The sequence below is a fragment of the Muscardinus avellanarius genome, assembly GCF_963383645.1.
Source record: "Muscardinus avellanarius genome assembly, chromosome: 1".
Taxonomy (NCBI): domain Eukaryota; kingdom Metazoa; phylum Chordata; class Mammalia; order Rodentia; family Gliridae; genus Muscardinus; species Muscardinus avellanarius.
In genome coordinates this window covers 175,610,967-175,636,918 of record NC_137786.1, presented here as the reverse complement: position 1 = coordinate 175,636,918, position 25,952 = coordinate 175,610,967, and the positions used below count along the sequence as shown (strand labels likewise).

The 25,952-nt window shown below is 46.8% G+C and overlaps 1 protein-coding gene across 2 annotated transcripts in view; it reads right to left on the bottom strand.

The window, feature by feature from the left end:
* MAP6 (microtubule associated protein 6) overlaps nucleotides 1–25,952 on the bottom strand; it is a gene marked incomplete at both ends in the record, with an annotated part of 72,319 nt that overhangs the window by 14,932 nt on the left and 31,435 nt on the right. Inside the window, 2 exons of one of the 2 annotated variants that reach the window (XM_080698476.1) lie at nucleotides 2,991–3,187; nucleotides 4,817–5,030. In XM_080698476.1, coding sequence (XP_080554602.1) covers nucleotides 2,991–3,187; nucleotides 4,817–5,030 — 411 coding nt within the window. Of the gene's footprint in view, nucleotides 1–2,986; nucleotides 3,188–4,816; nucleotides 5,031–25,952 lie in introns of those variants that run through there. The other variant, XM_080698477.1, reaches the window with a different exon arrangement.

Sequence of the window (25,952 nt, the reverse complement as noted above, 5' to 3'; positions counted from 1 at the left end):
GGTCGGCCAGCGCGTCTCCCGGTCCATCTTCGCCTTTCCCAACACTTAGCTCTCACTGATTGCAATTAGTACCTGAGAGGCAATCTAAGAGCCAAGCTGCGTTACGGAGAGGACCAGGGCCACCGCAGGGCACCGCTCGTCCCGTGGAGAGGGCTCAAGTGCCCAAGGTGCTTCCTTCACCTACTCAGCTGGGCCTCACCAAGGAAATAAGATCAAGAAAGTGGTGTTCGTCTTGAGCATTTATTTATAATTGGAAAAACTGTGGGTTGGTTGGTTTTTGGAGCAAGCACAAACCACAAGCACGTCACAATCAATTGGCTATACATGAATATTTTCGTCATTCTCTTACTAACAGCAGGAATGAAATAGCACCAAGAGAGGTGTGCACTACACGTTACATAGACAATCTGTGGTATGCAACAAAACCCAGGCCACAAAATCGTAATTAGACACTTCCTGTCTGCCTCAGAGAGGCACAGCTGTATGGGCTGGATGAGAGCCCGGGCAGAGAGCAGAAAGCTAGGGGAAGCCAGTGCATAGCTGTGCGGGGATGTTTGCAGCAGGCCAAGCAGACAACGGGAAGTCTCCGTCCCAGCCCTCTAGCCAGGGTACTGTGGGGGAAATGTATGCAAATGAGCCAGACAGGCATCGAGAGCTTCAGAAAGGCAAACACCAAACACTGCTTGAGGAACCAAGCTCAGTTTCGTCCAGTATGCTTGGGTCACAGAACGAGACTGGCTGAGCTTGATTTGTAAACAGTAGAAATCAAAGGAAGTTTCTTGCCAGTGAAGTGACACATTCAAGAATCAAAGTGAACCAGAGTTTTCTCAGGTGAGTGTGTGAGAAAGGAGGGGACGTGGATTGGTTGGAAGAGACATTTTATAGGTCATCTAAAGCCCCAGGTAGGAAATTCAGACCCTGGGGCTGCAAGGGGGGGGTAAGCTACGATGTGGATGACACCAACTCGCCTCCGTCACAGTGCACCGGGGATCGTGGGTGTCCTCTGGCTGTGCTGCTGTGCACAGGCTTCTTTACCCAGCATAGCCCCTGACACAGGTGCTCAGTACACAGTGCTGAGTGAACGAGCTCTTGTGCACTGTAAATGCTAATTTATGGGGTTCATGAAACAAATGATTACTCTGTGGAGAAATCCATGCCGTGGCTGACATCAACATGTCTGACTAATGCTGAATACTGAGAGAATGAACAGACATTTGCAAATCCTCTGGATACAGTCAGATCGAGTCATTAGAATTCTCTGGTGAATGTTAAGACTAGCTAATCAGAAGCCAGAAACAGTACTGAGAAGGACACTGGTCATCTCCAGACAGGCATACAGAATTTGTGATTCTAAGCGCTGAGAGCACTTGAAGCCTCTTCAGCACGCCCTTCACAGCCCATGCCCTGAGATGAAAGGGAGGTGGCAGCGGCCGGCCCTGCCCTTCTCTTCTGGCCTTCCTGCTCTGTTAGGAACTAGGGCCCACCTAACACAAGCAGAATTAGTTTGCAAAGATTTCTCAACTAGCCCCAACATGACAAAGAATGTAAAGGGACCCTCTGCTGCCTGGAGAGTGAGACGGGAGAGTCTGAGGAGCTCTGCCTCCTCTAAACAACGAGGATCACGAGGATCACGTTAGGACAAACAGAGGCCAGCTGCGCAGAGCCTTCACATCTTACGTCAGCCTGGCCGTTCTGGATGCTGGAGAGGATATGGATTTCAACGACAGGAGAAAGCTGGTGCACTGAACAACTGACACATCACATTTGCAAAAAGAATACTTCTGGTAGACATTTGGGGTTCCCTCACAAGCTCTGGGGATCTTTACACGACTCCCTAATCCCTACAGCACAACTCTAGCACAGCTAAGGTGGCTTTGCTCTGCAGGGGCACAAGACAGAATCCACCGAGGGCTGCTCTGTCAGCGAGGTCAAAAGTCTTGCTAGTCACTTCGCAGGGCCCCTCCCGTGAAGCTTGGCTCTGCCGGGCTCCAGGGAGCAGCAGGAGAACTGTTCGGGGAGGGAAGGAAGCATCCCACGCTGGCCTCTATTTGTGTCCAGCACGGACGGCTCAGGAACAGAAGGCACACTCCAGGTACACGGTCCCTACGTCTGACCTTCCTTCCTCAGTTGCCCGTAACCAGTCCCTCCGCAGGCTGGCAGCACACTGAGGGCGAGCAGCGGAAGGCAGTCTCCCATAGCTGTGACCTTCCTATGACACCTACACCAACGACACCCGCCTTCTTACCACCCCAGCCTAGTTTCAGTCACCAGCAGCAGCCTCTCTATTACTAGGTAAACAACTGAAAGCCACTGATAGGAAACAGAACTGATAGGGCACACTGATCGGGCACACACTTCTAACAGAAGATTCTAGAAGGTTACTTAAAAGTTAACAGACACACTCCATTCCATTGACATTAAGGCCAAGGTTGTTTTTTGTTTTTAATATTTCCACAAATGTTGTCACTGCTGAAGCCCATGCCAAGCTCCTGTAGCAAATGATCGTCCTCTAAACTCTGGAAGAGAACATTTAAAGTTCAGAACTGAGCAGCGACGCAGACCTCGGGAGGAGCAGGAGGAAGAGCCCCTGCGGCAGACATGTCGAGGTCCACCCGGAGGTGTGCTCGGAAGGCCGAGAACTGGCCCTGCCCAGCCGCCAGGGGCCGGCTCAGCCGGTGAGCCATGCTTCCAGTGTCCAGGGGCCTGCGGCAGATGCTGGGCCACCTCGGGGGAGGCGGCCCCCGGTCTGTGAAACAAGGTCCCTCCACCGCATGAAACCAAACCAAAGGGCCCCTGGACACTCAGGGCCAGCAGATGGGAGGTCTCTAATTAATTTTGTGGCCTTTTCTGTTTGTTGTTAGAGAGGGAGAGAAAGAGAAATTGGGAAAGGGAGAGAGAAGGAGAAGAAGAGAGAGAGAAAGAAAGAGAGAGAGAGAGAGAGAAAGAGAGAGAGAGAGAGAGGCGTGAGAGGGACGTGCAGTGACATTTACTCTTTCGCCTCAGCCAGTTTATTGTTCATCTCTCTGCTCTGCTCCTTGCCGTCGGGCTTGCTGGCACTGGGGCCCTCCGCACTCTTTTTCTTGGCCGCCTGGCCCGACACCACCTGCTTGTCTTTGGCCTTCCTTGGGGGCTTATGGCTCGCTGAGGTCTTTTTTGGTTTGGAACTCTGAACACTAGGTTTCTCCACCTGCATGGAGAGACAGATAGACAGACAGACCGCAAATACAGAAACATAAAAAGGGAAGAAGTGGGAGAGAGGAGTTAGAGAAAAGACATTCCAGTATTAGTAAAAGGACAGGGGAATGATGGAATTTGCTGCGGAGAGAACATGGTATAGAAAGTATTCCTGGTAGGCTGGGCGTGGTGGCGCACGCTTGTAATCCAGCATTCAGGAGGCTGAGACAGGAGGATCATGGATCACGGGCAGCATCAGCTACTTAGTGAGGCCCTCTGCAACTTAGCAGATCCTGTTTCAAAATAAAGAACAAAAAAATAGGGCTGGGAGTGTAGCTCGGAGGTAGAATGCCCCTGGGCTCCATCCCCAGATACTCCATCTGAATGCTAGACTTTGGGACAAAATCAGAAAAGGTTGTTTGGCTTCTACAGGTATTTAGGTTCTCAGATGTATTCTGTTGTTACACATAGAACGAATGCTATGTGCCCGATTTTGTGTGCTCTGACTCTGCGCAACAAGAGAGGCTGCTTGTTTATGGGATTCTTGCTTTCCTTGCTCTATTTCCAACATACACCTTCCACTCATGAATAAAGATACAAAGAAGGCAGTGCAGTGTTACTATAAGAAAATCCCCAAAGCTGCATCCATGAGCTGCGTAGTAACCAGTGATGGGCCACCTTGAAGCTGATGTGACAGAGCACTGCTGCTGGTGGGTGGTGTGTTATCAAGGGACGCATGAGGAAGGGAGCTGTGTTTCAGGGACCTGGAGGAAAGGAAGGGTCCCCATGGGAGTAGGATGGGGATGAGGCAGGGCCAGGAGGAAGAAGCCAGGCAAGGGGGCAGCAATACTGGCCAGACCTCCAGGGGTAGAAGCACAGCTACATTGAGAAAAGGGGATTTATGGCTCTGGTGAGATTTTCTGCCACATTTTTTTTTTCTGGATTTCTCAAATGCAGAAGCTAGTTCTCTGGAAATCTGCCAATATTTAAAGTCATTTTTATTTATTTTAGGTAAAATCCTTTCTAACTTTTTTTTTTGGTAGTCTTGGAGATGGAACCCAGGTTCTTGCAACCTTACAATGCTAGGAAAGTCTTCTACCACTGAGCTAAACTCCCAGCTTTTTTTTTTTTTTTTTTTTTTTTTTTTTTTGGTGGTACTGGGGTTCCTGGAAGCCCTTCTACCTCCGGGCCACACTCCCATACCTATTAATTTTTTATATTTTTATTTGGAAACAGGGTTTCTTAAGCCAGCGCGGCTGGCTTCGAACCTGCGCGATCCTCCTGTCTCCACCTCCCAAGTGTGGGGATTACAAGCGTGCGCCACCACGCCCAGGTTTTTTTCTTTTTTTTTTGACACAGGATCTTGCTAAGTTGCCCAGATCAGTATGGAACTTGCAATTCTCTAATCCTTCTGAGTAGCTAGGGGTTACAAGTAAGCACCACCATGCCTGGCTTCTAACATTTCCTTTGAATTTTACAAAAAGGTTCCTGTTGAAGACGCCCCTGGGTCTCAGTGTGCTAAAGAGGAGCCCTAAGGAGCTGGCCAGAGTCTGCAGTGGCCCCACTCCCTACTCCACTACAGCTCATCCTTCCAGGCCAGGCCGTGTTGCAGCCCCCCAACCCCCTGCAAGATCTGTCTTACCTTTGGAGGTTCCTTGAAAGGTTCACTATAGAGGCTGCGTATTCTTCTGCGATCAATGACTTTATTATCAGCTGCTGTCGGCTTATTGGCCTCGCCTTTGAACTGGGCGCTATAGCTGGTCTCGTGAACCATCTTGTCATCTGGGGGCTTGTACTGGGGCTTGGCTTTTATTGGTTTCACAGGCTTGATGTCCGTCCATGCTCTGAATTCATTCCTGTTGTCAAAAAAAAAAAAAAAGCATAAGTGATGTGACACATTGCATGCCTGGAAGCAGCACTCCTAAGCCCAGGCTGCACACACAGCCAGCTCTCAATGAGTGCTTGTGGCACTGGGGAAGTGTGGCTGGAGACTTAGCTCCACTCTTTGATCGTGAAAAGATACGGTGGACTCAGTGGACTCAGGTTGTGGTAAAAGCAGTAATGCCTTGAAAAAAGTGCTCAGGCTCCCTCTCCGCTCCACACTGTATGCTCGCTGATGGGTATGGGAATCTTCAGGCCTAGACTCTAAAATGAGCTGAAAACCCCAGCTTCGCCAGTCACTCATGAGTCCAACAAGCACTGGAAGCCCACGATGTGCAAAGTTAAAGAGTTGTGCAATTGAATGAGATAATGGATGAAGTGTAATCCAGGTATACTGCAGCCTATGGACAAAACCAACTCTTTCCCCTTCTCTTGCAAGAAAGAGCCTGGGTTGTGCAGAATCTCCAGGATGAGTCCTCCCTTCCAACAGCAGAGGGCTTGCTGGTTACAGGGCCAGAACTGTAACAATGGAATTACCTTAGATGAGACTCTTGTGATCTGACCTAGGGCTGGAAGAGTAGATGGCCGACTGTGTTCAAAACAGGGAAAAATTAATGTAGCTGCTGCTAGGGGCTGAAGGGATCCCTCCTATTTAAGTTTATGATATTAATTGCAAAAACTCTGGAGACCCAGGGATCCTGATCAGGTCTGCTCTGGTCTGGGGTGGTGAGAAGCTGTGTCGTGGGAAGGAGGGGTTAGTGCAGGTATCTCTGTGAAGTTGGCTTCTTCCAAGGCTCCCTCCTTCAGGGTGCAGAGATAAGGGCCACAAACAAGAAGAGCCTTATCTATAGAGAAGCTATAGAAAGAGTTTGGCTGCTGGACTATGTGAAGAACCTGCCTCTCTGCTCTGAGTCTTAGTTTCCTCCTTTATAAAACAAAAGAATTAGGCCAGCCAAGGTCCTTACAATGTCCCAGCTCCACTGCGCTCAGCTGATGAAGCCAGTTTGGTAACAATGCTGGTCCTTTGACCTCCTGCTCTCTGGATTGCTCTAGGGGGACTGGCTCACAGGAGAAGAGAGGGGCCATTGTCTCTAAGAGATGCTCCCCTAAGTGTCTAAGCTTCAACTCCACCTTTCCCATGCAGCCCAGGCCTCTACCTGACGCAGCACCAACACCTCTGACTCAGCATCCCTAGAGCAAGTCAGCTGGTCTCCCTGCCATCTTATCTTCTGGACCTCCGCCCTGCTCACCTTCATCACTCATTCACTTGCAAGGCATTTCCTGAGTGTTTGTGTTTCAGTAGGCTGTGCACCGTGGGACCCAAGGCACTAAGAACAGGCCCTGAGCAGAAGGCATGGGAGGCAGAGGGACCCAAGGGTCATCCTAGGGAGATGGCGGGAACCATGAAGGAGGAGGGAGTGGGGAACACACAGGAGGAGGAGTCAGGGAGAGGTTTCTGGGGCAGGATCAGAGTGGCTGACAGGGAACTGGCCAGGTGGGAGGCAGAGGGAGCAGGCTTAGGGAGACTGAACAGCACAGTCCTGTGGAGACCAGTGGGCAGCATGGGTGGCTGGGTTTCCATTCAGTGGGGAAGGGGAGGGAGCCTAGATGGAGCACAGAGGTCCTGCTGGTCATGCTAGGGGGATGCCTGCCCTGCAGCACCACGTGACCAAATGATTTCAAGCTGAGAGTGGGCGCTGCTAGGTTCATCTCTAGAAGAGCCCTTTGGCAGTGGAGTAAATGGAGGACAGCAGGGCAGAGTGGAGGTGAGTGGCCAGGCAGGAGACCAGCAGCAAGTGGAAGCTGAACCAGGATGGTGCAGGGGGATGGAGAAGAGAGCACAGAACTGAGAGGGCGGATGGGCAGGAGCCACGGGAGGTGTGGCCCTGAGGAGTCTGGGAGATGCCAACTTGGGTTTGTGGGTAGAAGTGCCACCCACTGGGATGGAAGGGGGGGTGAGAGAATGGTATTTAGATGAGGCCTGAGCTCTTCTCAATGTCCTTCATGGTGCCCCGCCTACCCAGGACCAGGCAGCTTTGGGGCCCTTCCCCAGCCCTCCTGATCCCTCTCCACCTCCTTTAGGTTCCATCGGTTATCATGGCCTGACTTCTGAACCACTGTCCCTCTACCCACAGCCTATAAGAATGTGGAAGCTCTGACCAATACTGTTTACCATAGGCTCCAGGCCGCCCTACCCTTCAGAACCAAAGCCACACCTGTTGGACGGGCTCCAAAGCCTGCACCTGCCAGTGCCAAGACAGGAACAACCTGGCTCCCCAACAGATGAGGGCAGAAACTGGGATTCTCCGCTTCTACCGCTGCCTGCTTCCAGAACTAGCACTGAGGTAGGCGCACACTGTCCTGGGCATGTTTCTGTGTCCTCTCTCACTGGCCAGCTTCTGCAGCCCCCTGCATCTCAGCAGTGGCCCCCATGGGCCGCCAAGGGTTTCCCTGTGAGCATCATTCATGGGTGTTTTCCTGTGGGCTAGAAGTGTGGTAATTCCAAACCTTGAACAATTTAGGGACATCAAAACACACCTTGTTCATGAGTCCCATAACAGGTCCACTGTAATTACGGTAGACTGGGAGGTTTACGCCCAAAATCCCTTTCTTAGAACTTTCTTTGAACTCTCCATGTTTTGTTTTGTTTTGTTTTTTGGTGGTACTGGGGGTGGAACCCAGAGGCTTTCTACCTCCAGGCTATACTCCCAGACCTATTATTTTTTATATTTTATTTGCAAACAGGGTCTCACTAAGTTGCTGGGAGCCTCCCTAAGTAGCTGAGGCTGGCTTCAAACCTGTGCGATCCTCCTGTCTCAGCCTCCCAAGTGCTGGGATTGCAAGTGTGCGCCACCACGCCCAGTGAACTCTCCATGTTTTGAGAGCATGTGGTAGGCCTGGGGAGCTGCTGAATGTTTCTGAGCAAGATAGCACTATTTCTCCATTGATGGTATCTTCCTCCCATCAGATTGCCTTAATTTTAAATTATTCTCTCTCTCTCCCACCCCCATGTATGTATGTATATGTAAGAGGTACTAGAGATAGAACTCAGAGGTATTTTACTTCCAAGTTATACCTCCAGCCTTTTCCATTTTTTGTTTTGAAACAGGGTCTTGCTAGGTTTCTGAAGCTAGCCTCAAATCTGCAATCCTCCTGTCTCAGCCTCCCAAGTACCAGGATTCTAGGCATGCACCACTGTGCCTGGCTCAATCAATACATTTGAGTGGCTCCTCAATGGCTCATTTGTGCTGGGACAAATCTATGGAGAACAGGCTGTGCCAGCCCCTATGCCTTGAAAGGAATGGCAAAGCTAAGCCTGGCTGAAGCCATGACATGGGGACTTAGTGGCAAGTATTTCTGGCTGCTTTCCTAGAAGTTCTGGACAGTCACATTCAGAGCAATCGCTATGGCAGGACTTCAAGGTCTTGCTGACCAGGCAGAGTTTTCAAAGGAGTCCAGAGATGACCTACCTCCAGCCCCTCCTGTGTAGCTCTCTGCCCCTGCCTTCCTGGGCCTCAGTGCCCCCTCTCCCTGCTTCATAGCTTCTCTGTCATCTGGCATATTGCAGGGTAAACATTCCTCCAGCTCAGCTGCACCCAAGCCACTCCCTACTCCAGCAGGTTCCAGTTCCTGTAGGATGAAGGCCAATCTATAGCTCCATCTGGTTCCCACATGCTATGCTTCCTCAGGATGACACTCAGGGCCTGTGACTTGGCCCCAAGTTACCTTTCCAGCCTTCTTATCCCTGCCACTCATTTAGGGAGCATCTTTTTTGTGCTGAGTGATGTGCAACCCTCTTTCGGGCACCATCTTATGTAATTCTCAGCACAGCCCTTTGCAGTGGTCACACTGCTAGGGAGACTGCTGTACCATGCCACCCTTCTCCACGCACACGCTGTCCTTCCCTGCTGCTCCTGGTCCTGCAGGCTCTCCTCCACACCTCCAGCTACTGAACTGCGAGCCACCTTCCCCAGGGCTCTCCCCTCCAGGGAGCATCCCCAGCCCCCAGCTGAACCTGGGCCTGCATCTCTCCAAGGCATCACATGCCCCAGCTCCCAGCAGGACACTGGGTGGAGGTCTTCCTTCCCTGCACACTCTGCAATCCTGAGAGAAAGGACTGTCCTTTACTGAAGGCAGCAATGCCTGTTCATTGTGTAATTCTATTTCATTGCTGTTCCTTTATGACTCTCTTCTTTCCCCATGTAATCCTCACTGTGCTAGGACAGGGGTATGGCTTTTGCCTCCCTGTGAATAGCCGAATAGAAAGCCCCTGGGTGGCCCAGGGTGGGGAGGGGATGGTAGAAAATTGCTACAGATGCCACTCATGGCATCCATACCCCTTCCTATATATGTCCCTGAGCTCTTTGGCCCTCCTCCCTAGGGTGGGGCTCAATGCCCCTGCCTGGACTGTGGATGGGGTTGGTGACTGGCTAACAGAACATGCAAAGGTGGTGTGGCACATACCTCTAAGAGTGGACCATTAAAGGCACGGCAGCCTCCCACCAAAAGCCCAGGAGCGAGCATCTTAGAAGTGGCTCCCAGGCCCCGCACACCTCCATGTGATCTGGTGAGAGACCCCAGGCTGGAGCCATGCAGCCACGCCATTCCTGATCTCTGACTCTCAGAAACGGGTTGAGATGATAAGTATTTGTTGTTTTGAAGCCACTAAATTTTGGAGTAATTTGTTACACAGCAACAGATTCTAATATAGACCCCAATCTGAAATTATTTCTGCCCATATCAAAAGGGCAAAAACTCTCTCGCTTTACTTCAACAAGGCAGAAAGCGCTGGTGTGAGTGGAAGAAGGTCAAGTCCCCAGCAGAGCTGTGGTACGAAGTTCACAGAGAGAGAGGTCGTGCTCTGGGCCTAAGAACCAAGGTGCGCAGCCTGCGGGCTTCAGGAGAAGGTAGCGAAGCTGAGGAAGGAGCACTGCCTTGGGGCCAGGGCATACGCGCAGACAAGGACACGGGCCTCACAGGAGACCACTGAGTCAGCACAGCACACGCCAGCCTTGATGAAATGCACACCGAGATTAACAAGGTGAGAAGGGGCACTGAGCCTCGGCCCAGACAGAGACAGTGGTTCCCTCAGAAGGGAGAGATCTGGGCTCTGTCCCAGCTCTGTTGTGAAGGGTTCGCATGAGGCCTGCTTACAGAATTGACGTGGTTAAGTGAGAAAGTACATAAGAATGTTCTTTAGTTGAAGAGAACTTGGATGTTCACATCAGAATCACAAAGCTTGTGGTGGATAACTGTACAATAAATGTATTGTTTCCATTCCAGAAGTTTTTATTCAAGAAAAATTACTGCAGAGATCCTGTGTTCCAGGCATGGCTACAGCAACTGCCTCCACGGGTCTTGTCCAATGGAGAGATACATAAACAATTACACAGACAGTTAAATATATGTCCAGCTATTATTATATTTCTGACCACTGTAATCAATATCCTGTGTCCAGAGTGAGTGAAATTGGGCGGCAGTTTCTAGTACCAGGCTGTTTTCTGAGCCCACTGAACAAAAGTAGTATTTAATGAATGCCTGATTAATTGAATCTCCAATACTGAGTACCCACTATAAACAGATGCTTGCTTTTTAATGCCTTGTTCTACTTTAGCAAATTTGCCTGTAGTGATTTAGAGGGGGATTCTGAGAGAGCAAGAGACTGAAGACAGTCTAGACAAGTCAGGCCCCAGAAGAGGGAGGAGGGGAGGCGTCAGGAACACAGGGAGGGGTTTTAGCCTTGGAAGGAGAGTTCTTAAAGAACAGCGTGAAGGCCATTCTTTCATTTCTCAAAAAGCTGACATTTACAAGAAGCAGCGAACTAGAATTATACAAGGACCGAGTTTTACTGCTATGAAGAATAGCTCTACATGTGTTAATTGGAACAAATCACTTCTTGACAAAAGTAGAGACTTAGAATAATGGATTACTGACAGCTATGATCATGAAAATTTCATTTTCTTTCCATAAGTCCCAGATTTATTTATTATGCATCGAAATTCCTGGGAAATCAGGTTCTTTCTCTATCCTCTTCACAATAAAATTTCCCAACATCTCTTGAGTGTTTTATGAAGGAAGAAGGCAGTACTTTCAAGTCTTAATGGTCTAAAACCTTCCTACAGATTTTCATAAGTAATTTATGTTGTCATGGAAACATATCAAGTCTCTGTTCAAAATTCTTATCTACGTTTGTTATAATAAAGTGTTCTTGATGAAAAAAAGAAAGCAGGCTCCCTCATGAACTCTCATGTTGGAAGTCAGTGAATGCTATTGGTTACCAAGCTATTATCAGGAGGTAGTTAAAGAAGCAGAGTTGGGCATGATGGTGCATGCCTGTAATCCCCATACTTGGGAGACTGAGGATAGCAGGTTCTAGGCCAGCCTTAGCAATTCAGTGAAAATAAACTTAATAAAACCCTAAGCAACTTAGCTGGGCACACACTTGTAATCCTAGCATTTGGGAGGCTGAGACAGAAGGGCAGCGGTTCATGGACAGCCTCAACTACTTAGTGAGGCCCTTTGCAGCTCAGTGAGACCCTATTTCAAAAATAAGGAATTAAAAATAGGACTGGGGGGGTATAGCTCAGAGGTAGAATGCCCCTGGGTTCTATTCCTAGTACTGCAAAAAAATAATAATAAGAGAGAGAGAGAGAGAGAGAGAGAGAGAGAGAGAGAGAGAGAGAGAGAGGAGAGACCGACCTTAACAAGACCTCATTGACCCCATTTCAAAATAAAAAAGGGCTGGGGTTGTAGCTTGGATGTAGAATGCCCCTGGATTAAATCCCCAGTAAAACACACACACACACACACACACACACACACACACACACACACGGAAGCAGATCTGTAGAATAAAAAGAAAAGAACATCCTGAGAGGGTTGCCAAGTGGCTTAGAACCTTGTCTCTTCTTTTAGAGGGAAGTGGAAGATTGTTTCTTCCTCGCCAAAAATGACTGGGTCAGGAAAGGAGCTTTGGGGTCTACACATGTGTGTATACTTGCATGCGTCTCTCAACTGCTTTCATGTGGAAAGAATAAGAGTCATGTATAGAATACCAGTATTCTAATCATCAAGGATCATTCTTCTTACCCATTGGCATCCAATAAACACAGGTGTACTAGGTATGATCATACTCTAATATGAAGAAAGCACATACTTGGACATATAAAGGTCAGTACATAAAGTTTGAAGTTAATCTAATATGAATAGAAAATTAATGGGAATAATCCTATGTATAACGTAGACAACAGCTGGCAGTGAAAGGTGCCAAGGGTTGGGTCCCTCATTAAGTAAATGGCTTATTCTGCATGTAGCTGCCATCTAAGTCTAGTCAAAGGCTGCATGCAGCTCACAAGCCTGTGCGCACCTGAGAAATAGTGCCTCACACAAAGAAAGCCCATGTGCACAGTGTGTGTGGAACCATGAGGATGAGAGTTAAAATGAAAACAGCCTCAAATAGGAGTTAATTTGATTCCTCACACCAAATGTTGACTAGTCCAATCAATGACTTTGGTGAGATTGGTTATATCCACCATATCTAGTGGATACCAGATCAATAAACAAAAATCAACTTATTTCTATACAATGTACTAATAACAGAGAGTGGGAAATAAAAATTTAAGAAACCATTCACGATACCATCAAGAAGAACAAAATACTTAGAAGTAAATTTAAAAAGGTATAATCCTTGTACACTAAAAACTACACAGTACTGCTGAGAGAAACCGAAGAGGTATTATAAACAAAGAAATATACCACATTCATAACTCAGATGATTTAATATTGTTAAGATAGAAATTACCTAGGGCCAGGTATGGTGATGCACACTTGTAATCCCAGTACTTGGGAGGCTGAGACAGGAGGATCACAGGTTCACAGCCAGTCTCAATTTGTGAGACCCTTTGCAACTTAGTGAGACCCTGTTTCAAAATAAAGAATAAAAAATAGAGTTAGGCATGGTGGTGCACGCTTGTAATCCCAGCATTTGGGAGGCTGAGACAGGAGGATTGTGGTTTGTGGACAGCCTCAGCTACTTAGTTGCAACTCAGTGAAACCCTGTTTCAAAATAAAAAAATAAAAACCAGGGCTGGGGGCATAGCTCAGAGGTAGAATGCCCCTGGGTTCCATCCCCAGTAAGCAAAGAAAACAAAAATAGGGCTGGAGGTGTAGCTCAGAGGTAGAATCCCTCTGGGATCCATCCCCAGTACCCCCCCCCACACACACACACATACAAAGAAAAGAAATTATCTAGAAATTGATCTATAAATTCAAAACAAGCTTTATCAATCTCCCAAAATGTTTCTTTGAAGAAAATGAAAAGCTGGTCTTAAAATATATATATGGAAATGAAAGGGAAATTGCCAAAACAATTTTGAGAAGCAGAAACAAAATCTGATTTACACTGCCTGGTTCCAAAACCTACAAAGTTGCAGTAATCGAGTATGTGGCTTACATAGTGATCAACACATAGATGTATGAGCAGAAAATAGTTCTGAAATGCATCTTTGTTTTCAGTAATGTGCTACATCTGACTTATGCTGGCTTATAAAGCTGATTATTAAATTCTCGGGAATTTGGTAAACTGATTGTTAAACTATTGGTAGCTTGAAATCAGCCACACAAGAGTATTCACATCAGGAAACCGCACTGCACAGAACGCCCTTCCAGTTGAGAGCTGTAACATTTACCATCATATCACTGGCTTACCTATATGGACAACTTACTTTTGACAAATGTGCTAAGGTATTTCAATGAAGGAAAGAATAACATTTTCAACAAAGAGTGCTGGAAAAACTAGATATCCAAATGAAAAGAAAAGGAATCTTTACTACTTCCTTATATCATAAACAAAAATTAACTAGAAATGGATTATAGACTTAAATAGAAGTGCTAAGACCATAAAATTTCCAGGAGAAAATCCATATGATCTTGGGTTAGGCAAAGATTTTTTAGATAGGACTCAAGACCCAAAGACAAGAAAATAAAAAAAGATAAAGTCCCTCAAAACGTGACATTTTTACTTTTCAAATGATATCATTGAGACAATAAAAAATTGTAGTCCGAGAGAAAATATTTGCAAAATATATATCTGATAAGGGATTTCTGTCCAAAATATGTAAAGATCTCTTAAAAACTAAATAAGACAACCCAATTTAAAAATAAGAAAAATATTAATAGACAATTAACCATAGAAGTCCTACAAAGGACAAATAAGCAATAAAAAGATGTTTACCCTAAATGTAATTAAGAAAATACAAAATAAAAATACTGCTCAGCCACCAAATGGCTAAGATGAAGACAGCTGACGACATTAATGTTTTCCAAGGATGTGGAACAACAGGACTGTTCATACATCTCTGATGCTAATGTACAAGGGAAGAGCCACTTTGGAAAAAAGTACTTCTAAGTTAACCACATATTTACCATATGACTTAGCAATTCTACTCCAAAGTACCAAAGAGAAATTAAAACTTATATATGCTAACAACTATACATAAATGTTAGTAACAGCACTACTCGTAGTAGATAAAAATTTGGAAACAACTCAAATATCCAACTAATGAATAAGTAAACAAAATGGGTATGTACATACCACACACTACTACTCAGCAATAAAAAAAGAGAATTAGTAGGGTTGACTCTTAAATATATCCTGCTGAATAAAATCAGTCCTACAGAAAATAGTATGTTATGTGATTCTGTTTATATGAGAGTTCTTTCTTTTTTTGTGGTACTAGGGATTAAACCCAGGAGTGTTCTACCTCCAAGCTATACCCCTAAGCCCATTTTTTTCCCCTTGGTACTGGGAACCCAGTACCAAGGAACCCAGGGGCATTCTACCTTCCAGCTACACCCTCAGCCCTATTTTTTATTCTTTATTTGGAAACAGGGTCTCTCTAAGTTGTGGGGGGCCTCGCTAAGTAGCCGAGGCCGTCCATGAACCTGTGATCCTCCTGTCGCAGCCTCCCAAGTACTGGGATTATAAGCGTGCGCCACCACATTGCCCCCTCTTTCCTTTTGTTTGTTTTGTTTTTGAAACAGGGTCTTGCTAGGTTGATGAGAGTCTCCCTAAGTCACTGAGGCTGTCCTCGAACCTAATATCCTTCTGTCTCATCCTATCATAAACTGGGATTATAGGCATGCACCACCATGCCCAGCATGAAATTTCTAAAAAAGGCAAATTGTAGAAACAGAAAGATTAGTAGCTGCCTAGGCTTGGGAGTAAGAGGCAGCACTCTAAAGCTATCTTTTGGGGATGGCTAGCCCAGTTTGTAAAGTTACTAAATCTCATCAAAATGCACACTGGAAAGGGGTGAGTTTTATGTTATGACAAACCATACAATAATAAAGCTGTTTAAAACCCAGCTGGAAGCTGGGTGTGGTGGCATACGCTAGTCATCCCCATGCTTGGGAGGCTGAGACAGGAGGATCACACAGCATCAAAGCCAGCCTCAGCTACTTAGTGAGGCTCTCAGCAACTTAGTGAGACTCTGTTTCCAAGTAAAATATAAAATATGTCTAGGAATATAACCTGGAGGTAGAAAAGCCCCTGGGTTCCACCCCCAGTACCACACACAAAAAAACCGAGCTGGAATGACAAAAAAACCCAGCTGGAATGTCTGCTCCCCTGACTCCCTCCCCTTGCTAGGAAGTGATCCCTGACTTCCTTGATGCCCTGGCTCTTCCTTCTTCTCTGACTTCTCTTGCTGTCTCCCAGTTCATCTGCGGGGCCTGGGAGGGCAGAGGCGGTGTTTGGCTCATCTCCATGTCCCTGGCACCTGTTCTGGAAGTTGGCATGTTTCAGCACATACTCAATTGGTAAAATGCATAGACACTTCTCTTTTTACTTTTTTTTTTTTTTTTTTTTTTGCAGGTCTGGGGATGGAACCCAGGGGCTTTTGACCCCCGAGCTATAACCCCTGCCCTATTTTTTATTCTTTATTTTGAAACCGGGTCTCACTGAGTTGCAGAGGGCCTCACTAAGTAGCTGAGGCTGTCCGCGAACCAAGATTCTCCAGGTCTCAGCCTCCCGAATGCTGGGGTTACAAGCGTGCACCACCACGCCCGGCTCTCTTTTTACTTTTTTAATTGTGAAAGTGACATACAAAAATTACAGGCAGGCCAGGCGTGGTGGCGCACACTTGTAATCCCCGCGCTTGGGAAGCAGAGACAGGAGGATCGCGCAGGTTCGAAGCCAGCCGCGCGCGCTGCCTTAGGAGACCCTGTTTCCAAATAAAAATGTAAAAATAGGTCTGGGAGTGTAGCCCGGAGGTAGAAGGGCTTCCAGGAACCCCAGTACCACCAAAAAAAAAAAAAATTACAGGCAGTTGTTTCTTTTTCTTATTTTGAGAAGTTTCTATTAGGGAGAAGAATAAAATAATTCTTTATGACTATGCTTCCCGGTTTGTCTTTTGCCTTGTATTTCTGAATAAATTTTATGTCTGAATGTGGTCTAATCTCTTTCCTTTACTGTGCCTACTCCTGAGGTTACACTTCAAAAGTCCTTCCCTACTCCTCCATGGTATCAATATTTACCTGGTATCAGAATTTTTCTTTTCCCATTTATATATTTAAGTTCCATTTAAATCTTTAAGCCGTTGGGAATCAGCACTCTTTCACTGGCAAGGTGCAGGAAGCACAGTGGCACCCTCTATGGGCGTGGAGATGGGAGAGGCCGGCCCTGCCCAGGGAGCACAGCAGCCCCAGGCCCCTGCACAGTGTCTGGTGCATCTAGGTGCTTGATGACTATTTACTGAAAATGTGAATTAGTGAATGAAGTCTTTTACATTGACAGCCTTTGACCTGGCAATCCCACTTTCAGGAACTTGCCATAAGAAATAACTGGACCAAGGCGGGCATGGTGACACATGCTTATAATCTCAGTACTTGGGAAGCTGAGGCAGGAGGATTGAAGGTTTGAAGCCAGCCTCAGGAACTTTGTAAGCCCCTCTGCAACTTAGTGAAACCCTGTTTCAAATATAAAATAAACCTGGCTAAGTGGTGCATGCTTGTAATCCCAGTATTCAGCAGGCCGAGATAGGAGTATCATGGCTCACAGCCAATCTCAACTACTTAGTGAGGTCCTTTGCAACTTAGTGAGACCCTGTTTCAAAATAAAGAATTAAAAATAGGGCTGGGTCAGCATTTGGGAGGCTGAGACAAGAGGATCATGGTTCATGGTCAGCCTCAGCTACTTAGTGAGGTCCTTTGCAACTTAGTGAGACCCTGTTTCAAAATAAAGAATTAAAAATAGGGCTGGGCCAGCATTTGGGAGGCTGAGACAAGAGGATCATGGTTCACTGTCAGCCTCAGCTACTTAGTGAGGTCCTTTGCAACTTAGTGAGATCCTGTTTCAAAATAAAGAATTAAAAATAGGGCTGGGCCAGCATTTGGGAGGCTGAGACAAGAGGATCATGGTTCACTGTCAGCCTCAGCTACTTAGTGAGGTCCTTTGCAATTTAGTGAGACACTATTTCAAAATAAAGAATAAAAAATAGGGCTGGGGGGTATAGCTCAGAGGTAGAAGAATGCCCCTGGGTTCCATTCCCAGTACTGCAAAAGAAACATACACACACACACACACACACACACACACACACACACACACCAGGTTAGGGGTGTAGCTCAGAGGTGGAATGCCCCTGGGTTCCATTCCCAGTACAGAGAGAGAGAGAGAGAGAGAGAGAGAGAGAGAGAGAGAGAATAAAAGAAAAGAAAAGAAAGATAAATAACTAGACAAGTGAACAAGATGGTATTACAAACTCTTGGCATTGTCATGTGTGGTGAAAGGGTTTCAAATCATACCTTCATTTAGAAATATAAATGAAGCTGGGCAAGGTATTGCACACCTGTAATCTTAGTACTTCGGAGGCTGAGACAGGAAGACCACAAGTTTGAGGCCAGCCTCAGCAACTTAGCAAGATCCCTCAGTAACTTGGTTCAATAAAAAAAAAAAATTTTTTTTTTGGTGGTACTGGGGTTGGAGCCCAGGGTCTTGTCTATCTCCAGGCTACATTCCCAGATCTATTTTATATTTTATTTGGAAACAGGGTCTCACTAAGTTGCTGAGAGCCTCACTTCAGTAGCTGAGGCTGGCTTTGAACCTGAGCGATCCTCCTGTCCCAACCTCCCAAGCGCGGGGATTACAAGCGTGCGCCACCACGCCCGGCTCAATAAAAAAATTTAAAAGGCTGGAGATGCAGCTCAGAAGTAAAATGCCTCTAGGTTCAACCTCCAATACCAAGGAGATGTAGCTCAGAAGTAGAATACCTCTAAGGTCAACCTCCAGTAGGAAGGAAGGAAGGAAGGAAGGAAGGAAGGAAGGAAGGAAGGAAGGAAGGAAGGAAGGAAGGAAGGGAGGGGAGAAAATCTGGCTGTCTGGGAAATGGCTAAATCTCAGAAATAATTAAATAATATTGGGTGCAGAAATACTAAATAGGAGCCAGGCGTGGTAGTGCAAGCTAGTAATTCCAGTACTTGGGAGGTGAGACAGGAGAATGGCAGGTTTGTGGCCAGACTCAGCTACTTAGTGAGGTCCTTTGCAACTGAGCAAGACCCTGTTTCAAAATAAAGAATAAAAAATAGGGCTGGGGGCGTAGCTCGGAGGTCGAATGCCCCTGGGTTGAAGCCCCAGTAACACACACACACACACACAGACACACGCGATCCACAAGGCCATTTGATGGTGTCTAACATCACTTTCATTTCTCACTCCTGATGGCTCGGGGGAGGTGACGCCCATTAGGTTCCGCCTCTGGCTGCCCGCTCCGTGTCATCTGAAGCGATGGGCGTCCTGGGCACTCAGCAGGGCAGCCTGCTGAGTGGATTATGGAGTTCTTTTACCAGGCACAACTAACTTTTTATGGCTCCATATTTTTCTTTCTTTTTCATACTGCAATTTTACTTTCAGCAAGGTTTTCGGCACCCTGCTAGCTCTCAGCGAAGTACCAGATGTCCTCAGAGGTGTCAGAGTGAAGAAATGTGAGACTGTTTTTGAGGCCATGAAATCCAGAGAGGTTTGCAGGCATCCAGAGTCTCATGATGAAGCAGCAGCACGGAGCTCAGTCCTTGCTAACACCTGGGGCGGCGGTGACCTGGTGGCCAACTGCGCAGGGGCGACAGAGGGCCACAGCTAAGCGAGCCCCCCATCTACCCGAGGGGCGTGGGCAGCACTTACAGCCTTGCTCTTTCACCCGCAGTACAGCTGTAGGGCTGGATGCCCTGGGCCCCAGAGAAGCGCAAGGCCTTCCTTGAGGTGCCCCGGCCAGTCGGGCCTGGCTTGAAACCCAGGCCTGTCCCGCTCCCCATCTCAAGCTCCGTAAGCTGCCCTGTGGAAGCCCAAAGTACTTTCATTCGTCTGTGTCTGCGTGGCTTGTCCTCGCCTTGAATTTCTTTTCTTCCCTTTTCTACTGGGGAAACTGTGGCCTCAAGATGCAACTCAAATATAGTAAAGAAGGCACCAGAAGAAAGAGGCTAAGACACCGGCCGGCAGTGTATGGGCCTATCAGGAGAGGGTTCACTTCCTGAGAAGGGCAGGTCTCACGTGCACCCCAGGACCCTGTCTAGGTCCTCCAGATCACTGCACTGGGTGGCCAACACTCACAAACACACACATTGCATAAAGCAGGTGCTCAGCTAACATTTTAAATATGAAACCATATTTTAATTTAAAATAATTTAATTTTAATAATTTAATTTCATTTTTTAATATTTGTAATATTTTATTAAAAGCATGTGTATATTATAAAGGTACATACATATACATAGCTTAATTACACTCATGCATATATTAGCATTTATAATAGTACTTACATATTTTCACATATTATTTTATATACATAAGGAATTTTATTTAGTTTTTTTCTAGTTTCTGAACTATGAACATTGGTCTACAATGCTCAATTATATCATAACTAAAAATAGAAGATTCTATAATTATAGGTGAGTATTTAAAATGCATTAGCAGAAAAAAGCCAAATCACCCCAGTTTTTTATATAAATATTCACAAATTTTAAAACTTCTATATTTTGAGTTATATCTAGTTAATGGTAGAATTCCTACAGATATTAACTGTTTTATTGCTACTTTTCACCTAATTGTCCTATTTTATCTCTATTAATAACCTCAATTACATATTTTTCTCCCATTCTGCTAGATAATTTCATTTTTAATAGCTCTGCCAGCTATTCTGTTCAGTAAGCCTGGAGGGAGCATTCCCAAGTACAAAGTTATGAACTGGCCTTTAAGAATTGTTTGCAGAGTAGGGCAGCCAGCCTCACCAAGCACAAAAAAGACACAGTTGCACAGCAGGGCTGAGGAGAGCCACAGAGGAATCTGATGACAATTCTAGAGGAGGAGTAGGGGAGAAGAGAAGGGGAGGCACCGATGTTCCTGCAGTCCTTCCCTCCTCCCAGCTTGCCGAGCTATTCCCAGGATGCCACGTCCACAAGCTCACTGACACAGCCTCCACGCTTGGAGCTGTCTTCAGTGGCGCCTCCCCGACAGTCTGACAGAGTGGCAGGTCAGAGCCTGTCATGTCATGAGCATTCAGCCGGGCAAACAAAGCCTTCAGAACACCCAGTCTTTGTGGGAAGAAAAAAATATTTCAAAGGAAAGCCCCTTCATGTCAGCGCCTCTGCGTTCCACGCTGCCACCTGCTCAGGTCATCAGGCAGGCTTCCTGCAGCTGAGTGGGGATGGTGGGCCATGTGCACAAAGACATGCCTCATCTTTCACCTCCATGACAATGCCACCAGTGAGGGCTTTCTCTTATTTTACTAAATGAGAAAACCAAATCTCAGAGAGGCTACTTAGTGGGCACACAGCCAGTAAACGGAAGAGGACCAGAAATCGGACTCAAGACTGAATGATCAGCTACAGAGCCGGCACCTTCTCATTGGCTACCTTAATCAGGTTCTATGGCGCTCCAGCAACAGTAATGACAACAACAAGGAACCCTACATCTGTTTTCTCTTACTTAAATATTAAAATAAATTTTGGTAAGCCGGGCGTGGTGGCACACGTTTGTAATCCCCGCGCTTGGGAGGCTGAGACAGGAGGATCACACAGGTTCGAAGACAGTCTCAGCTACTTAGTGAGGCTCTCAGCAACTTAATGAGACCCTGTTTCCAAATAAAAATATAAAATAGGTCTGGGAGTATAGCCCAGAGGTAGAAAGCCCCTGGGTGTTCTATCCCCAGTACCATACACACACACAAAAAAAATTTAAAAATAGGGCTGACGGGGTAGCTCAGAGGTAAATGCCCCTGGGTTCAATCCCCAGTACTGCCAAATAAATAAATAAATAAATAAATAAATAAATAAATAAATAAATAAATAAACAAGCCAGCCAGCCAGGCGTGGTGGCGCACGCTTGTAATCCCCGTGCTTGGGAGGCTGAGACAGGAGGATCACATGAGTTCAAAGCCAGCCTCAGCTACTTAGTCAAACTCTGTTTCCAAATAAAGTAAAAAAATAGGTTTGGGAGTAGAGCCCGGAGGTAGAAAGCCTCTGGGTTCCATCCCCAGTACCATAAAAATATAAAATAAATAAATAAATTTTGGTGCCCAGTCACACATGCAAATTATACTACCAGAAGATAGGTCACTCTTGGCCATATTTGAAGATTCCCCATCTGGAGGATCAAGGTCACACTCCTCAGTCAGACACAGGGTCCAATCTAGCACAGCCCACTTTGGCAGGCCCGATGCCCCCACCTCCTGTCACCAAGCAGCTTGGCCATGTCCACACACACCTCTAATCTTTTGGTGGTGTCATCCTCTTCCTAGAATGGTCTCCCAGACCCATAGTCTTTGCTCAGCTCCACTCAACTGCTTCCCCTGTGAGCCACTGCTGACCGGCAGACAGGCTGAGGACTCCTTCCCAGCTACCGTATATACCCGACTCCGCTGTTTGGACCAGGCTGCCCTCCTCTAGATGGAGGCCTGTGAGCACAGAGTCGTACTGAGTCCCCAGACCCAGCCGGGGCCCGCAAGGAGCAACACTCAGAAAAGGCCTGTTGAGGGCTGTGATTGTGACGGGAGTCACACGCAGCAGAGCTGGCCCCTGAGGACACCTCCTTTCACATCTGGGAATCACAGGGAGGGCAGGAGAGACACACAGGATGCAGGGGCGGGGCAAGGACGGAGCGTGACTCAACTCTGGAGTGGCAAGAGCCACTCAAGACTTCAGAGCAGAGGAACTGCTACTGGGGCTCAGGCCCGAGGCTGCTGGGCTCCAAACTAACTGGATCCAGTCGCCTTCCCACAGAAACAAGAGAGAATGATAAAAAAGGAAAAGTGGATCTCACTGCAGTTTGGCCCAAACTGGGAAGGCAGTAATCCCCTCTCCCCATCCTACAGAGCCAATACAAGTGATAGGAACAAAACCAGGAAATATACATGCGTAGACTCAGCCAGGCTGTGCCAGCCAGAGCCATGTTTCCATCCTGTTCTCTGGCTTTTGTTGGTGCCAGGCCAGGGCTCTGGGGACAGCTTCTGCTTCCATTCTCGGCATGACATGACAGCTTGTAGGAAGTTGGGGTGGAGAAAATATTTTAACAAAAAGGTTAGTAGAAAATGGAGAAGAAAAAACAAATTGGCCTTGTTATGGAATGACATGGTGACATGGCCTGGGAGGTCCTTTGGTTGTGTGACTTGGGGACGTGAAAGGCCAGGGATCTGGAAAGACCGGAGGCTGTAGACTCACATATGCTTTACTTAATGATGACCTGAAGCTTACTGCCAGCTCTGCTAACAAATTATTAATTCATTTATGGAGTGCCTACAGCACTTATCAGTTGGTTGCCCTTTACTGAGAGCCTACCATGCAGCAGGGGCTTTGCATCCATTAACTGAATGCTCAGAGCTACGGGAGATGAGAAGGAAACTAAGCTTGGAAAGGTGCAGTTACTCGTCTAAGGCCTCAGAAAGCAGCACGATGACCCAGACACTGCATCAGCACATGGGAGAAGAGACAAGGAGCTTGGTCTTATGAGGGCAGGGCAGGAAAACAAATGATCTGAGTCATGTGGTGTAGCAGCTACCACAACCCACAGAACCTGGGGAGGTGAAAGGCCCCGAGCGAGTGCTATACCCACTGGTGTGGGGTAATGGGTGAAGTCCTGCTGTGAAGAATAGCAGAAAAAAAAAATGCATCATGAGTTAAGAATGGGCCTGCCAACCTAGTATTTATCTTTTTTTCTTCTTGGAGCAGAGCCAGACTGGGTAAGACCCAAGAGGCAAAGGCTGAAAGCAGAGGGGGAAATATGTAGAGCATTGCTGCATGAGATTAATAAATCATCCTCTCTGCAGGGTGTGGTGGCGCATGCTTGTAATCCCCGCACTTGGGAGGCGGAGACAGGAGGATCGCGCAGGTCCGAAGCCAGCCGTGCTGGCTTAAGGGACCCTGTTTCAAAAAAAAAAAAAAAAAAAGTATAAAATAGGTCTGGGAGTATAGCCCAGAGGTAGAAGGGTTTCCAGGAACCCCAGTACCACAAAAAAAAAAAAAAAAAAAAATCATCCTCTCATAATTATTTAACACGGAGGCTCTGGTGGTATACATTTCTCAACGAGGGCATGAGCCCACCCTTTGCCCTTCTGCTTCAGGAAGCAGAACACCATTAGGGGAGCCGCAGGGGCCCTGAGAGAGGTGGCAGGCAGACACCAGCAGCAGCAGGCCCACACAGGCCCACGGTTAATTAGGGTGCTCATAGACAGTGAAAAGAGAGAAACAGATCAGTGGTGGTAGAGCAGACAGGACTCCAGGGTCTGGCTGTGGGAGACTCCCCCATTTGACCACTACTCTGTGCATGCAGCTGTGCTCGTGCATCTGTCTGTGTGTACATGTGTGTGTACACACTCACATGCACACACTCTAGCAAACAGTAAGGGAGGGAGGGTTGGTGACAAAAGGACGTGAAAGTAAGGGCCTTCCTAGTCAGACACGGATTTGCTTTTGTTAATGGCGACCACAGCGAGAGCATAACGGAGTGGGCGCAGGACCCCTCACACATCCTCTCATCCCGTGCTCCTGGAGATCTGTGAGGTGGCTACTATTCTTATCATTCTCATTTTACAGAAGAGGAGAAAGGAGCTGAGGGGGTTAAGTGTCCTGACCTTGTACAGCTGGACTAAACAAGAATGGTACAATGTCCCCAGTCTGAAGTGGAGGATTCAGCTGAGACACCGAGACCTTATTCCAAGGTGAGGCATGAGCTCCCAGCATGGGAAGAGTGGAGGGTGAGGGTACTGGTGAGAGTCTGGGAGCTGTGTAGGGACCACCCCCCTTTCAAATGAAATCAAGAGAGGCTCAGGGACACCTGGGCCATGGGGGCTGTGGTGGTCCAGGAGCTGACTTATCTGCGAAACCCAAAGGTTTGGGAGACGGCTGGCTAGCTGGTCCAGGGCCAAAGTACGGAGATGGAGCCGCGCTTCGGGACACTCTATTTGTTAAGGCAAACTGCACTGTGCTGTTTCCCTGGACCAGCCAGGGTCAAAAGGGCTAACGACAGGGGCGAACAGTTCTCCCAGGTGAGACCCAGGAGGGACTGCAGGATGCTCAGGGGTGAAGAGGAGTATGAGACCAGCCAGGAAGGTCCTAGAAGTAGCTTTTTTTTTTTTTTTTTGGTGGTACTGGGGTTCCTGGAAGCCCTTCTACCTCTGTGATACACTCCCACAGGCTACACTCCCAGACCTATTTTTTTTTTTTTTTACCTTTTTATATGGAAACAGGGTCTCTTAAGCCAGCAAGGCTGGCTCTGAACCAGCGCGATCCTCCTGTCTCCACCTCCCAAGCGTGGGGATTACAAGTGTGCACCACCACGCCTGGCTAGAAGTAGCTTTTGTTCAATGCAAAAGTTACATTTACAAGTTCTGAAAATTTACTATGTGGTAAAAGCTTTACAAATGGATTTACACACAATCTAATCTCAAACCAAACTTCTATGTGTAGAAGTTATTATTCCTATTTTACAGATTACAACGTGCAGACACAGAGAGGCAAAGTGACCGGCCTAAAGTCATAGGGTTGGTCAGCAGTGCCAGGAGCCAAACTCACATGGACTCCAAGTCTAGGTCTTCCTATTGTGTTTTTGCTTGTGATTCTAGCAGGCCAACCAGAGTCAATGAACTGGTTCCCAGGATGGGAGCTTTTTTATTATCTTGTATTAAAAGTATATTTTTTCTTTTCTCTCTCTCTCTCTCTCTCTCTCTCTCTCTCTCATACTAGGGGGAATGAACTCAGGGGCATTCTATCTCTGAGATACACCCTAGCTCTGTTTTATTTTCTTACTTTTGAAACAGGATCTTACAAAATTGCTGAGGCTGGCCAAAAAGACTGTGATCCGCCTCTCATGTATTGGGATTATAAGCATGCGCCGCCATGCCCAACTTTCTAATTCTTAATTAATTCTGCTTTTATGTATTTCAACAGAGATTTCACTACAAAGGGTAAGAGCTTTTGGTTTAAATACTGACACAAAATGTGTTTCATTGCAATCCCAGTACTTGGGAGGATGACACAAGAGGATCACAGGTTCAAGGCCAGCCTCAGCAACTTAGTGAGGCCCTCCACAACTTAGTAAGACCCTGTTTCTAAATAAAAAATAAAATAAGGCAGGGTATATAGTTAAAAGGTAGAGAATATCCTGGGGTCCCATTCCCAGTACCATAAGAAAAATGTGTTTTATTATTTTGAGACCAAGGGGATTGAAAAGAAAATGCATATTCTATGGCAGCCATGCCTTGAGTGTGTGCAAAGGACTCATATAAACTGCAGTGGTTGTAACCAAATAACATGATGATCTAGCTCTGAATCCAGGCTTGGAAAATGAGGCTCTAGTTCATGCTGGCCGGGGTATTATTTGGAGGGAGCTGTTCTTAGCGGACAGTGAGGGAATA